Here is a 14,837-nt window from a genome sequence, read left to right on the forward strand (position 1 = left end):
CATACAGTGGCTTGCGAAAGTATTCACCCCCCTTGGCATTTTTCCTATTTTGTTGCCTTACAACCTGGAATTAAAATAGATTTTTTGGGGGGGGGTTTGTATCATTTGATTTACACAACAGCCTACCACTTTGAAAATGCAAAATATTTGTTATTGTGAAACAAACAAGAAATGAGACAAAAAAACTGAAAACATAACTTTTCACCTCCCCAAAGTCAATACTTTGGGGGGATGAAAAAAGAAGCTGAACCTCCATCCCAGTCTCAAATCTCTGGAGGACTGAGACAGGTTTCCCTCAAGAATTTCCCTGTATTTATCGCCATCCATCATTCCTTCAATTCTGACCAGTTTCCCAGTCCCTGCCGATGAAAAACATCCCCACAGCATGATGCTGCCACCACCATGCTTCACTGTGGGGATGTTGTTCTCGGGGTGATGAGAGGTGTTGGGTTTGCGCCAGACATAGCGTTTTCCTTGATGGCCAAAAAGCTAAATTTTAGTCTCATCTGACCAGAGTACCTTCTTCCATATGTTTGGGGAGTCTCCCACATGCCTTTTGGTGAACACCAAACGTGTTTGCTTATTTTTTTCTTTAAGCAATGGCTTTTTTTCCTGGCCACTCTTCCGTAAAGCCCAGCTCTGTGGAGTGTACGGCTTAAAGTGGTCCTATGGACAGATACTACAATCTCCCCTGTGGAGCTTTGCAGCCCCCTCTGGGTTATCTTTGGTCTCTTTGTTGCCTCTCTGATAAATGCTCTCCTTGCCTGGTCCGAGTTTTTGTGGGCGGCCCTCTTGGCAGTTTTGTTGTGGTGCCATATTCTTTCCAATTTTTAATAATGAATTTAATGGCGCTCAACGAATTTAATGGGATGTTCAACGTTTCGTATATTTTTTTATAACTCAACCCTGATCTGTACTTCTCCACAATGTTGTCCCTGACCTGTTTGGAGAGCTCCTTGGTCTTTATGGTGCTGCTTGCTTGGTGGTGCCCCTTGCTTAGTGGTGTTGCGAACTCTGGGGCCTTTCAGAACAGGCGTAGAAATATATATATACACACTGAAATCATGTGACAGATCATGTGACACTTAAATAAAGTCCACCTGTAGACAGTCTAACTAATTATGTGACTTCTGAAGGTAATTGGTTGCACCAGATCTTATTTAGGGGCTTCATAGCAAAGGGGGGTGAATACATATGCACGCACCACTTTTCCGTTCCGAAACAAGTAATTTATTTCATTTCACTTCACCAATTTGACCTATTTTGTGTATGTCCATTAAATGAAATACAAAAATAAAAATCTATTAAAATTTTAGGTTGTTATGCAACAAATTAGGAAAAACGCCAAGGGGGATGCATGCTTTTGCAAGACACTGTACGTATCCCCAGTTAGCCGCAATGTGGTTTTGTCCATTGATGACTTAAATACCATAAAACCACGATGTAGCTCTGTTGCAATTTTTTTATAARAGGCAATGGAGTTGAGATATCTGGAATGTGACATTTTCCTCTCACAAAGAAGCACTTTGCATGAGCAAGCTACCTATAACATTTTCAATATGTAATGGCATGTGATCCAAGGCAATGTCCAAATGCTGCAAAATTGCAACATAAATCATGAGCTGCAGTGTTCAGAAATCACCATGGATAAAGTACCATCCCACCTATATAAAATAAGCAAAGTGTTACTCTGTGGGAAGAAAATGTCACCCATAAAGTGTTAAACTATGAAGTGTTAAAGGTTCAATGCAGCCACTCAATATCAAATCGTTTCTGTGATTGTTTTCAATTAAAATGGTCAAAAAGAAACAAKAATWGCTTATTAGGAAATAGCAATTTCTCAAGCAAGAATTTTGCTAGGACTGTCTGGAAGTGTTTGAGTGGGGAGGGGAAAACTACAAAAAACTACAAAATTTGGTTTTTGCTGTTAATGGCAGAGAGGTTTGGAACTCTCTTTCTTATTGGTCTAAAAACTAATTTACCGCATGGTGATATCACCATGGAAGGCCAAAACTCCCTCTCACCAAAACAGGCTGAAATTTGAGTAATTTCAAACAGCTCAACACAGCTCTTACACTACAATTATRACAATTTCACAGTATTATTCTAACCTCACAGTTTGGAAATATATATAGAACACGGGAAAAATCTAGACTTTGACTACACTGGGCCTTTAAAGTTTTATACATTAGCATTGCACTAAATTATCTATTATCTTTTATCACCAAAACTGAAGCCATTTCCCATTGGGTTATTTACCTAATACGTAGGCGGGTAGGTAGCCTAGTGGTTAGAGCGTTGGGCCAGTAATCAAAAGGTTGCTGGATTGAGTCCCCGAGCTGACAGGGTACAAATCTGTCATTCTGCCCCTGAACAAGGCAGTTACCCCACTGTTCTCCAGTAGGCTGTCATTGTAAATAAGAACTTGTTCTTAACTCACTTAAGACTACTTAAATTTAAAAAATGTTTTCCTATTTTCCATTCACAATGTTAAATGTCAAAATGATGCATGTAAAAAAAACATGAAAATAAGTAGAAGTTATGGTTCCTGGTTTTTGACAGGAAAGGACCCGACTTATACAATGAAAACGGTATAAAATGAATTCTAATGTGAATGATATTTGTTTGGCTTCATTCATAAACATCTAGAGGACAACTTGCTATCATCTTCATCAAAATTGTAATAAATTGCACCTTAATAAATTGCGATACTATGGGTGTCATTGACAAAAACATATTGACACAATCATGCTCGCATAGTGTCCCACACCTTGGCCCGGTTTCAATCTGATCGCGGGTTATAGGCATTGACAAAAACATATTGACATAATCATGCTCGCATAGTGTACCACACCTTGGCCCGGTTTCAATCTGATCGCGGGTTATAGGCATTGACGAAAACATATTGACACTATCATGCTTGAATACATTAGTATTCCACACCTTGGGACACTATGCTATTTTTCCGATTGAGACAACACTAACAGCACTTACCGTGAATAAGATCTCCGTGAATGTGGGAACATTGCCTTTAAAAGCTACAATAGCTATAACCCGTGATCATATTGAATCCCTACCGTTATCTTCACTAAATAAATACAAATAATAATGACAACTTAAAGGATATTTTCACTGTTTTCACACTTACCTCTATTTTTTCCACTTACTCTGAAAGTTGTCTACGGAGCCAGAGAAGCTGTCATCCACAGCTTTGATTTGTTTAAATAGCCACTACTAACAATGGGAGTGATAGGGGCTTTGCTCACCATGTTCAACATTGCACGACAAAATCAACTCAAATACCTTCAAATCAGTGGTGCGAAGGTGAACGGCAAGGCACTGGAGTGACAAACCACCCTTGCTGTCTTTTCCTGGCTGGTTCCCTCTCTCCACTGGTATTCTCTCTGACCCTATTACTGGGGCTAAGTCACTGACTTCCCATGCCGTCCCTAGGAGGGGTCTAGCTTTTTTCACTATACTCGACGTCATCTTCCTGTCCGGTTTTGCACCCCTTGGGCTCGTGCGGTGGGGGAGATATTTTTGGGCAATACTCCGCCTTGTCTCAGGGTAGTAAGTCGGTGGTCTGTTTATATCCCTCTGGTGGTGTGGGGGCTTTGGCAAAGTGGGTGGGGTTATATCCTGCCTTGTTGGCCCTGTCCGGGGGTATCGTAGGACAGGGCCACAGTGTCCCCCCATCTCAGTCTCCAGTATCTATGCTGCAATAGTCTTTGTGCCGGGGGGCTAGGGTCAGTCTGTCCTATCTAGTGTAATTCTCCTGTCTTATCTGGTGTCCTGTGTGATCTTAAGTATGCTCCCTTTAATTCTCCAATCTCTCTTTGCTTTCTCCCCTCCCGGAGAACCTGAGCCCTAGGACCATGCCTCACAACTAACTGGCCTGGCGACTCCTGGCTGTCCCCGTCCCCAGTCCACCTGGTTGTGCTGCTGATCCAGTTTCTGCTGTTCTGCCTGGAACCCTGACCTGTTTAGCGAACCTGCTCTTTCAACCCTCTCGACCTGTCTCGACCTGTGAATGCTCGAGCATGAAAAGCCAACTGACATTTATTCCTGAGGTGCTGACCTGTTGCATCCTCTATAACCACTGTGATTAATATTTAACCCTGCTGGTAATCTATGAACGTTTTAACATCTTGAAGAACGATCTGGCCTTAACGGCCATGTATTCTTWTAATCTCCACCCGGTACAGTCAGAAGAGCACTGGCCACCCCTCAAAGCCTGGTTCTTCTCTATGTTTCTTCCTAGGTTCATGCTTTTACATCAGCATTGCTTGCTTTTGGGGGTTTAGGCTGGGTTTCTGTATATACACMTTTTGACATCTGCTGATGTTAAAAGGGCTTTATAAATATATTTGATTGATTGAAGTTACTTAGAGGTGATTTTGCAACAAATTCTGAACATAGTGAGCTTTCCCCTATCATTCCTTTTACTTTTTGGTTAGCAGTGGCTAAAGTTGATCAAGTTAGCAGTGGTTGAAATAAATCMGATGTCTCTCCTGGCCTATAAAGTACTTGCACGGTACTGTACGTGGAAAAATTGAGGCAGGTCCCAAAAAAAGTGAAGATATAATTTAAGTAGACCCAATAACATAAACCAATTGGAATTTGGATGTCGGTTGGATACAAATGTAAAGTATGCCATGCGCATGCTCATACTGTARACATCACTATTGTTACCTCTTTATAAGTCCTCATGCAGGTTGGCTAACATTGTAACAGTTGTCTATTCAGCAGGATAACAAGTATGCAAACACAATGTTAGTGTTTGTATTCTGAGATTGCTGAATTTGGTGCTCATATTCGGAAATAAAATTTGTGTTGGCCACACGATCAGGGATGCACATTATCTTAAACCAAAAGGTACACCTCTTGATCCCAGAGGTCAATGTCACACTGTAGCAAGTGTATATTCAACAGGTTATCATTATATTTGACTGTGTTATGCCTTGGGCTGCCCTTTCCAACTTCCAACTCATCTATCAACATACATAAACATTTTTCTCTCTGACAATGGACTATCAAACTGTATCTTCCTTCAAAATACATATAAGTACTTATGTAACCCACAGTGCATCAGTGATTTGGCATTTGACACTGATTTCAATTGAAGTTCTAGGAGCAACACTTTTCCAGTCAGCAGACTCTTTGGCATCCAGTTCAATAGATTATTTTCCATGGACATCAGACCTATGAGTAAGAAGAGGACAGTAGATTATTATGATATGGATCATACTGTATGTGTACGCCATGAGTACGCCATGAGTACATTTCCAAGAAAGAAATGCCATTTAGCAGACACTTTTATCCAAAGCATACATACATTGTTTATGGGTTAATTGCCTTGCTCAGGAGTAGAACGACAGATTTTTAGCTTGGCAGCTCGGGGATTTGTCCAGCAACCATTCGTTACTGGCCCAACGCTCTAACCACTAGGCCCACTGTCCTGGTGTTCAAAGCACAATGCTCTACCAACTAAGCTACAGAGGCCCACATTACCAATGTGCTATAGAGCTTGTTACTAAAAATCTTTCTTGTCCTTACACACTTCTTGTACTGCAGACCTGGGTAAAATATATAATGTCAAATATTTTCAAATACATGGGAGTTTCATTTAATTTGGTTGAGTACAATGAAACCAACGCAACAGTAAAAGAAGTGCACCACGCAAACTAAATATTTCTGATTAACAGTATTCGACCTATGTATTTGACACAAGTCTGGTTTATTGGTTGTGCATTTTTCAGCTCTTGTTTTTGCTTGTTTAAGTTGACATTTTAGTCATTAGCAGACACTTTTATCCAGAGCAGCTTAGTTAGTGCATTTCTTAAAGGCCCAATGCAGCTGTTAATTTATCAATATCAAATAGTTTCTGGGTAGCAATTAAGTACCTTACTGTAATAGATTTCTGGGAGTCTGGGAGTGGTCTGAGTGGGGAGGGGAAAACTGAAAACTAGCTGTCACTGGCACAGAGGTTTGGGACTTTCTTTGTTATTGGTCAATTCATCAATTTACCGCATGGTGATGTCACCATGGAAAGCCGAAACTCCCGCCCATGCAAACCTGCTGATAATACGGTAATGTATAGATTGTATTTTCAACCAGCAACTTTCAGATACAGTGCGGGTAGTCTGTGCGGGTAGGCTAGTCTACATGATGAGATTATTATGTGTAAGAGCGAGAATATGTGTATTTGTCAAATGGCAGTCAAGCATCGATCATCATCTCACCAGAATAAGACATTCGATATATATTGTAAAGGAGCATCAAGATCAATGTGCACTTTCACCACCATGTGAAGTTCATCATCACTTATTATCTGTAGCCTAATAAACTGCATGGTTTACCGAGTCGTAGTGGGAGGACCACCCACTATATCATCGCGTGACTCCAAGTTTACTTCGATATAATGGTTATTATATCAATACATGTGCATAAAGGCCTTTCCACCACCATTTCTCGCATGATACATTTTACAGACCAAAAAATGCCCCAGGTCGAACAAACAAATGATCTGTCGGCATTTATAAAATTGTATCGAAACTGTTTCCATCACAGCTGTCGTGTTTTTTAAAATACGGTATCACTTTAGTCGCATAAAAAACGGTGGAGGGAAACATGGTTACTGTAAGCAAATATTTCCTCAATAAGTAGCAAAGTCAGTGCTTGTCCTGAGTAGTGGTATCGAACAGCTTAAGTTCTGGTATACAGATGAATATATATTTTTTACTGCATTAAATTAAAATGAGAAATGTCATGCATTATCATCATCTACAGGGAAATGAAATGATTTTGTGTCTGCCGATCTCTCACTGATTTTGTCTCAGGCGAGTGCAGCATGCCGTGCAGTAATGCTTGTACAAAATAAACTGCATCTGTATTCATAGAAGGATCTGGTAGTGGAGCCATCAAAAAAGTGCTGATAAGAGGAACTATCACTTACCAGGTAATACCATCACAAATAGCCACGCTCGTCCAGTCCTTTGGCTGTCACTGGGTTCCATTTTGCAGTGGGCTTATTGCTGTTATGGCCTGTTTTCGAGGAAAAAAATAAAACAATATAGATATAGATGAAGTCAATGCAAAAACACACATGGAATAAAAATAAAAAATAAATTTACAGAGCAAATTTTGGGCAGATGCCAGAATTTAAAATATTTGGATGCTTTAATATTTATGCTTTATTAGAGTTGTAATTTTACTGTTGAGACCACTTGTACAGTACGAGGAGAACATGTCGTTTTGGAACAGTGTACTGTACATGACTGCCCGTATGTGTTTTTACAAGCCGCTGTGACTGTCCAAGCTTACCTGCATCAGGCCGGGTTTTGGGTGGGTCTAGCATGGAGTGTGTGTTTGCGGGGTGCAGGTGGTGGCTGGGGTGTTCTCGGGGCTCAGTTGGTGCTTTGGGCACGATAGCTGAGAGTAAGAGGGGTCGCTGGTGATGGTACTTAAGTCTGTACGTGTCTGTCATGCAATTGTCCACGCTGAAGTACGTGGTGAGGGAAACCCCTTGGGCTACCGCTGACTCGGGTCCAGGTGGCCTGCAGATGGGSAGCCTCTCCTCYCTTTCGCRCGACGACGGGTTGCTCCTRTCTGGGTCCGAGCCCGACTTGGAGCTGGCACCCGACGAGGGCCTCTGCAGAGGGCCATTGGATTCCGACCTCTGGTTGGGGCTGGGGGTATGTGAGGCCGGGGCGGGCCGTACGCTGGGCCGGGGGCTGGTCTGGGAGGGCTCTTGGAGTAGCCTGGGACGGAAGCAATGGCGGCCAACATCCCCCTGGTGAGGGGAYGRTRGCTGGGCGGCTTTYGGGTGAGGCAMTGGRGGCYTGGKGGGRTGATGTTGAGATGAGGGCTCTTCTAGTTCGATATGGGGGGGTTGGTGGAAGGCCAGGTGGTGGGGGGGACAGGGGCAGGGAGACTCGGACAGAAGGGGCTTGATGTTGCTGGAGCGGTAGGCACTGTCCTCTGGTTCCGAGAGATTCCCAGACAGGTTGTCGGAGCTGTTCCACTCCGAGCTGCTGGGTTTACCCAAGCGCCGCAGGGCGGGGCTATCGCCATGGTGACCACCTCTGTTGTTGTTACTCATCTCTGGTGATTCCATCATGTGACTGCTCCTGTTGTCTGAGGAGCTAGCATCCCTCTCTGGACCAGCTCCTTTCTTAGAACTACCGGGGCTGTATCTACATTTTCGTCTGTAGAATAGAACACAATATACTTTTTAAGTGCACAAAATATGGATGTACACATTGACAATTAACGACATTAAACATATCAACATAACATTACCTTGAACTTGGACTACTTTTCAGGAGATGTGGAACTTGATGGTCACAGTTCTTTCCCTGAGATGTCAGTTGATGTTTGTCTAGAAGAAAAATAGACAAAGCTGAAATTAACACACTCACTGCTTAGGATAAAATGAAAATGAAACCCCAAAATGATGCAATCACCAACATTTTATGGAGTTATTTATTTACATTATTTATAAAGTCTGGATAGTTTTTCCCCCACGATAAATCTTGATATTTTGTCCAGGAGGGAAAAGTAATACAACTTGGGGGTGATTCCATTGAATAAATTAAATCAACAGTTAATCAGGTCTGTTAATTCATGATTTATAAATTAGYAATAAGTATTTGACATTTTCATTTAAACCACCATTTTCTAGAGACACATAGAAACTAACACCTAATCGCAGAGAAGAGAAAAAAACTAACAGAGCAACACACAGGAGAGACATTAGAGCAAGAGAGAGAAAGAAAGAAAGAAAGAAAGAAAGAGAGAGAGGGATGGACAGGCAGGTAGACAGACAGACACAGACAGAGAGAAAGAGAGAAAAAGAGTAAGAGAAATAGGGAAGGGCCTATTTGTCTCACAGTYKCAGTGAGTTGGGAGAGTAAAAGCAGTTCTGTTTTTCTGATGCACGATGGCAGCACAGGGTTGATCTCCACTGCCATTGACCCTGCTGCTGGATCGACCAATCGGCAGACGGTCAGCACAGCAGGAGGCAGTATGCATGCTAAATTCATCCACTTTAAAAATAGAAGCGTCATTTTTCCCCCTTCCTTTTTCCCTTCCCTTTATGCAAGGATAAAAGCTGTGGGAGTCGGTTTGGCTCTAGATTCACACAGGTTGACTGTAGAAGGAAGCATTGCTATAAGCTAACATATTCAGGTGAAGGGATAAAACATGTTCAACTCTATGCTCTTGCATAAAACTATGAAAGAGTGCTTGCAGCCAACACTCGATCACATGAAAATTTAAAAAAGGGGCCAGCACTTGATTCAGTTGCAATCAAAGCTTTGAATAGCTTAGCTTTTATATATTTTACAGGGAACATATCCTACTGGAGCACACAGCGCTCTACACACAAGCTAACATATTAACAACAATGACTAAGGCGGAAACAGTCAAGTCCAGCTGTGGCATCTGAACAAGCATTTGGGGATTACTGTCAGATGAATGAATGTGAAGGGGCTTAATGGGTGAACAGGTTAAATCAACTTTTTGGCATTCTAGAGACCAAAAGTCAACCAGCGCACAATCCAAATTGACATTCTGTGTACGTTTATTCAGTGTTTAAATTTTTTTTTTTTTATGTGACTAAAATGTCTTCTTTAGCCTCTGAACACACATAGGATAAAACTTGACTAAAATGCCATACTCTGGCCCCTCAAATACACATAAGATACAATGGCATAGAATATCATATTTATCATCAAATACACATAGGATAAAATGTGAATAGAAGGTCATCTTTACCCTCAAACTCACATAGGACTTGTGCATCCTGTCAAAAGATGTAGCGAGCACAGAATCTACAAGTCTAGAATCTAGCTATCAAGGCAGACCGCAACAAACTCCCTCTAGGAAACAAAGTCAAGAGGGTCGAGCTTAGGCAAGGTTTAATAAGATCGACCTCTCAACATGGCAACAACAAATCATTGAGTCAGGATGTTACTGTATTTTTATATTTTGCCTACCCTCATTATCAGTGTGGAAAATAGTCAGAGACCTACAGTACTACACACGTCTGATAGATTTTGACGTGTCACTTACAGTACTGCTATTTACAGTAGCAACGGTAGGCCATTTGTTAGCTCGGCTCAAAATCTATTTCCACACTAGGTTTATTTAGCGTTTTCTTCTCGGATATCGTCATGTTTTTTAAATAGCTTGTGCAGATTAGAACGTAAGAGATTTGAAGGGCTTGATTTTGCATGACTCACCAGGGCTCTGCAGTCATGACAAAGGTCCTTTGCGTTTAGGGCCTATTGCCCCCATATTCAGTTGGCCATAATCTAGCACCATTAAGTCAGGGGATCAAAATGAACAGTCCCTTAATCTGCTTTTCCTTCTTTTTTAAAGCCTATGTTTCCCTGAAACGTTGGTATGGGGGAGGGGAAGATAATACTGGTATCTCTCTTTTCAAAACACTGAGGATTTTGTCTTTGCTCGGATGTACAGTATATACAAATTCATCTTATAATACAGTTTGAACATTTTATCAAGGGTTGAACTATGATAGTGTGATGGAAATTAAGTATAACATTTACATCACAATAGACAGAAGATACATTATGTATTGTATTGATTTAGAACTATTACTATGATTTTGCAGGTATAACGCTAAACCTTTGTAAGAATAACACCATTTTTCAAGTGTTCTGAGAGATTTGGTGTTATGAACTCTTTAGGGACCGTTTGAAATATGAAGAAAAAAAAATGACACACCCTCCCCCTCAAATCAAAAATAATGATTACCACCATAAATAACAACATCTGTAGAAACCCTGTGTTTATAAACGTGGATATCGACTTCATGAAGTTGAGGGTTTGCCGACCACAAGCTCACTCTCCCTGCCTGTATCATTACACTARGACCAGAGCTGGCTGCAGACAACGATCAGCTATGGGGAAATCGTATTTTCCACATGCTGATGCTATATTTATAATGATATAAAATATATGCAATTCATTTTCCATCAACAGGTTTCTTGTGCCAATGCACCACACACAACCAATAAGCAACATATAACCGCATACTGATTACCGACTTCGAGCGCTTATCATCATGGTTTAGGTCTTCAACACCACAACCAAGAAGAGTATGTCAGTCTCGACAAAACAGAAAATACATCCCTCCCTACTCAGTATTGAAGGCTTGGTTTGACAATCTCCAAATGTCATGAAACCTTTGTGTGTTTTGTAACAGATGTCTCTTTATATTAATCGAATGGCTGTTAATCAAGGAACCTACCAGGTACAACCCTAAATCCGTAAACTTGGGCACTCTCATAGATATCATCCTGACCAACCTGCCCTCTAAATACACCTCTGCTGTCTTCAACCAGGATCTCACCGATCACTGCCTCATTGCCTGCGTCCGTAAGGGGCCCGTGGTCAAACGGCCACCCCTCATCACTGTCAAACGCTCCCTAAAACACTTCTGCGAGCAGTCCTTTCTAATCGACCTGGCCCGGGTATCTTGGAAGGATATTGACCTCATGGCGTCAGTAGAGGATGCCTGGTTGTTCTTTAAAAGTGCCTTCCTCACCATTTTAAATAAGCATGCATCGTTCAAAAAATMTAGAACTAAGAACAGATATAGCCCTTGGTTCACTCCAAACTTGACTGTCCTTGACCAGCACAAAAACATCCTGTGGCGTACTGCATTAGCATTGAATAGCCCCGGCGATATGCAACTTTTCAGGGAAGTCAGGAACCAATATACACAGTCAGTTAGGAAAGCTAAGGCTAGCTTTTTCAAACAGAAATTTGCATCCTGTAGCACTAATTACAAACAAGAATTTCAATAAGCTTTTTTTCACGTTGCCATGCGTGTCGACCTGGCTACCTCCTACCAACAGCAACTTTCCCAACCCCCCCCCCCCCCCCCGCCGCCTGCTTCTCCTGTCAAAAGCTGATCCTTACAAATCAGCTGCTAGACAATCTGGACCCTCTTTTAAAATTATCCGCCGAAATTGTTGGCAACCCCTATTATAGAAATATTCACACCCCTGGACTTTTTCAAAAATTTTTTGTATTACAGCCTGAATTTAAAATTGATTAAATATATTGTGTGTCACAGGCCTACACACAATACCCCATAATGTCCAAGTGTATTATGTTTTAGAAATGTTACAAATCATAAAATTTTCAAACTAAAATGTCTTGAGTCAATAAGTATTCAACCCCTCTATTATGGCAAGCCTAAATATGTTCAGGAGTAGACATTTATATAAACATCATAGTTTAACATGATTTTTGAAACGACTACCTCATCTCTGTACCCCACACATACAGATAATTTTAAGGTCCCTCAGTTTTTGTATGTGGGGATTTTATTTTATTAGCTGTTGCAAAAGCAGCAGCTACTCTTCCTGGTCCACACAAAACATGACACATAATACAGTCAAGGGGTGTGAATACTTTCTCAAGGCACTGTATCTATTTTAAATGACATTCTAGAACGTTCTTTGAATTATAATATTTTCTTGTGTTTAGGAAAAAATTCGTAATGTTCTGAAAAAACATGACTTCATATAGAAACCATGAGAACCTGCAGAAACATTATCCTGGGAACGAGTCGTGGCCAAAAAGTTTGAGAATGACACAAATATAAATTTTCACAAAGTCTGCTCCTCAGTTTATGATGGCAATTTGCAGTATACTCCAGATGTTATGAAGATTGATCAGATGAATTGCAATAATTGCAAATTCCTCTTTGCCATGCAAATTAACTGAATCCCCCCAAAAATTTCCACTGTACTTCAGCCCGCCACAAAAGACCAGCTACATCATGTCAGTGATCTCTCTTAACACAGGTGTGATTGATTTTTAGTTGAGGACAGGCGGAGATCACTCTGTCATGCAATATTGAGTTCGTAAACAACTGGAACTTCAAAAAGAGGTTCTGTGCTTAGAATCATTTTCTTCCTCTTCAACCCATGGCTTACCTGCAAGAAACACGTGCCGTCATCATTGCTTTGCACAAAAGGCTTCACAGGCAAGATATTGCTGCCAGTAAAATTGCACCTAAATCAACCATTTATCGATCATCAAGAACTTCAAGGAGAGCGGTTCAATTGTTGTGAAGAAAGCTTCAGGCGCCCAAGAAAGTCCAGCAAGCGCCAGACCGTCTCTTAAGTTGATTCAGCTGCGATTGCCCACCTGTACAGAGCTGCTCAGAATGGCAGCAGCAGGTGTGAGCATCTGCACGCACAGGGGAGCGAAGACTTTGAGATGGCCTGGTGTCAATAAGCAGCAAAAACCACTTCTCTCCAAGGAAAAAACATACAGGGACAAGAATATCTGCAAAAGTACCAGTATCTGCTAGGACTGGGGTAAAGTCATTTTCTCTGATGAATCCCCTTTCCGATTGTTTGGGGCATCTGGAAAAAAGCTTGTCCGGAGAAGACAAGGTGAGCGCTACCATCAGTCCTGTGTCATGCCAACAGTAAAGCATCCTGAGACCATTCATGTGTCGGGTTGCTTCTCAGCCAAGGGAGTGGGCTCKCTCKCAATTTTGCCTYAGAACSCAGCCATGAATAAAGAATGGTACCAACACATCCTCCGAGAGCAACTTCTCCCAACCATCCAGGAACAGTTTGGTGACGAACAATGCCTTTTCCAGCATGATGGAGCACCTTGCCATAAGYKAAAAGTCATAACTAAGTGGCACGGGGAACAAAACATTGAGATTTTGGGTCCATGGCCAGGAAACTCCKCAGACCTTAATCCCATTGAGAACTTGTGGTCAATCCTCAAGAGGCGGGTGGACAAACAAAAACCCACAAATTCTGACAAACTCCAAGCATTGATTATGCAAGAACGGGCTGCCATCAGTGAGGATGTGGCCCATAAGTTAATTGACAGCATGCCAGGGCGGATTGCAGAGGTCTTGAAAACTTCATGTAATTGTCAATAAAAACCTTTGACACTTATGTAATGCTTGTAATTATACTTCAGTATTCCATAGTAACATCTGACAAAAATATCTAAAGACAGTGAAGTAGCAAACTTTGTGGAAATTAATATTTGTGTCATTCTCAAAACTTTTGGTCACGACTGTACTGCACATCAATAGACAAGAACAGCTCAAGGACAGAACTACATACATTTAAAGAATGTATGTTGAGCAGTGAATTTCAAACACAGATTCAACCACAAAGACCAGGGAGGTTTTCCAATGCCTTGCAAAGAACAGCATCTATTGGCAGATGGGTAAAAAATTAAAACAAGCAGACATTGAATATCCCTATGACGATGGTGACGTTATTAATTACACTTTGGATGGTGTATAAATATACCCAGTCACTACAAAYATACAGGTGACCTTCCTAACTCAGTTGCTGGAGAGGAAGGACACTGTTCAGGGATTTCACCATGAGGCCAATGGTGACTTTAAAACAGTTAGTTTAACTTCTCTAGGATAGGGGGCAGCATTTTCACGTTTGGATGAAAAGCATACCCAAATTCAACTGCCATCTACTCACCCCCAGAAGATAAGATATGCATATTGTTAGTAGATTTGGATAGAAAACACTCTGAAGTTTCTAAAACTGTTTGAATCATGTCTGTGAGTATAACAGAACTTATTTAGCAGGCGAAACCCCGAGGACAAACCATTCAGATTATTTTTTTTGAGGTCACTCTCTTTTCAATGGATTTTCATTGGGAATACAGATTTCTAAGGGACCTTCTTGCAGTTCCTACCACTTCCACTGGATGTCAACAGTCTTTAGAAATTAGTTGAGGGTTTTTCCTTTGTGTAATGAAGAAGTACGGCCATTTTGAATCAGGGTCACTTGTTGTGTACT

General features: G+C 41.3%; 1 protein-coding gene across 1 annotated transcript in view; it reads right to left on the minus strand.

The window, feature by feature from the left end:
* Positions 1-1,228: 1,228 nt before the first annotated feature.
* Positions 1,229-14,837, minus strand: part of LOC112068690 (inactive ubiquitin carboxyl-terminal hydrolase 53-like) — a 22,478-nt gene continuing 8,869 nt past the window's right edge. Inside the window, exons 3-6 of the mRNA XM_024135887.2 lie at positions 8,302-8,380; positions 7,324-8,207; positions 6,956-7,044; positions 1,229-5,202 (exon numbers count right to left, since the gene is read on the minus strand). Coding sequence (XP_023991655.2) covers positions 6,968-7,044; positions 7,324-8,207; positions 8,302-8,380 — 1,040 coding nt within the window. The 3' untranslated portion in view covers positions 1,229-5,202; positions 6,956-6,967. The remainder of the gene's footprint in view (positions 5,203-6,955; positions 7,045-7,323; positions 8,208-8,301; positions 8,381-14,837) is intronic.

The sequence above is a fragment of the Salvelinus sp. IW2-2015 genome, unplaced genomic scaffold, assembly GCF_002910315.2.
Source record: "Salvelinus sp. IW2-2015 unplaced genomic scaffold, ASM291031v2 Un_scaffold649, whole genome shotgun sequence".
Taxonomy (NCBI): domain Eukaryota; kingdom Metazoa; phylum Chordata; class Actinopteri; order Salmoniformes; family Salmonidae; genus Salvelinus; species Salvelinus sp. IW2-2015.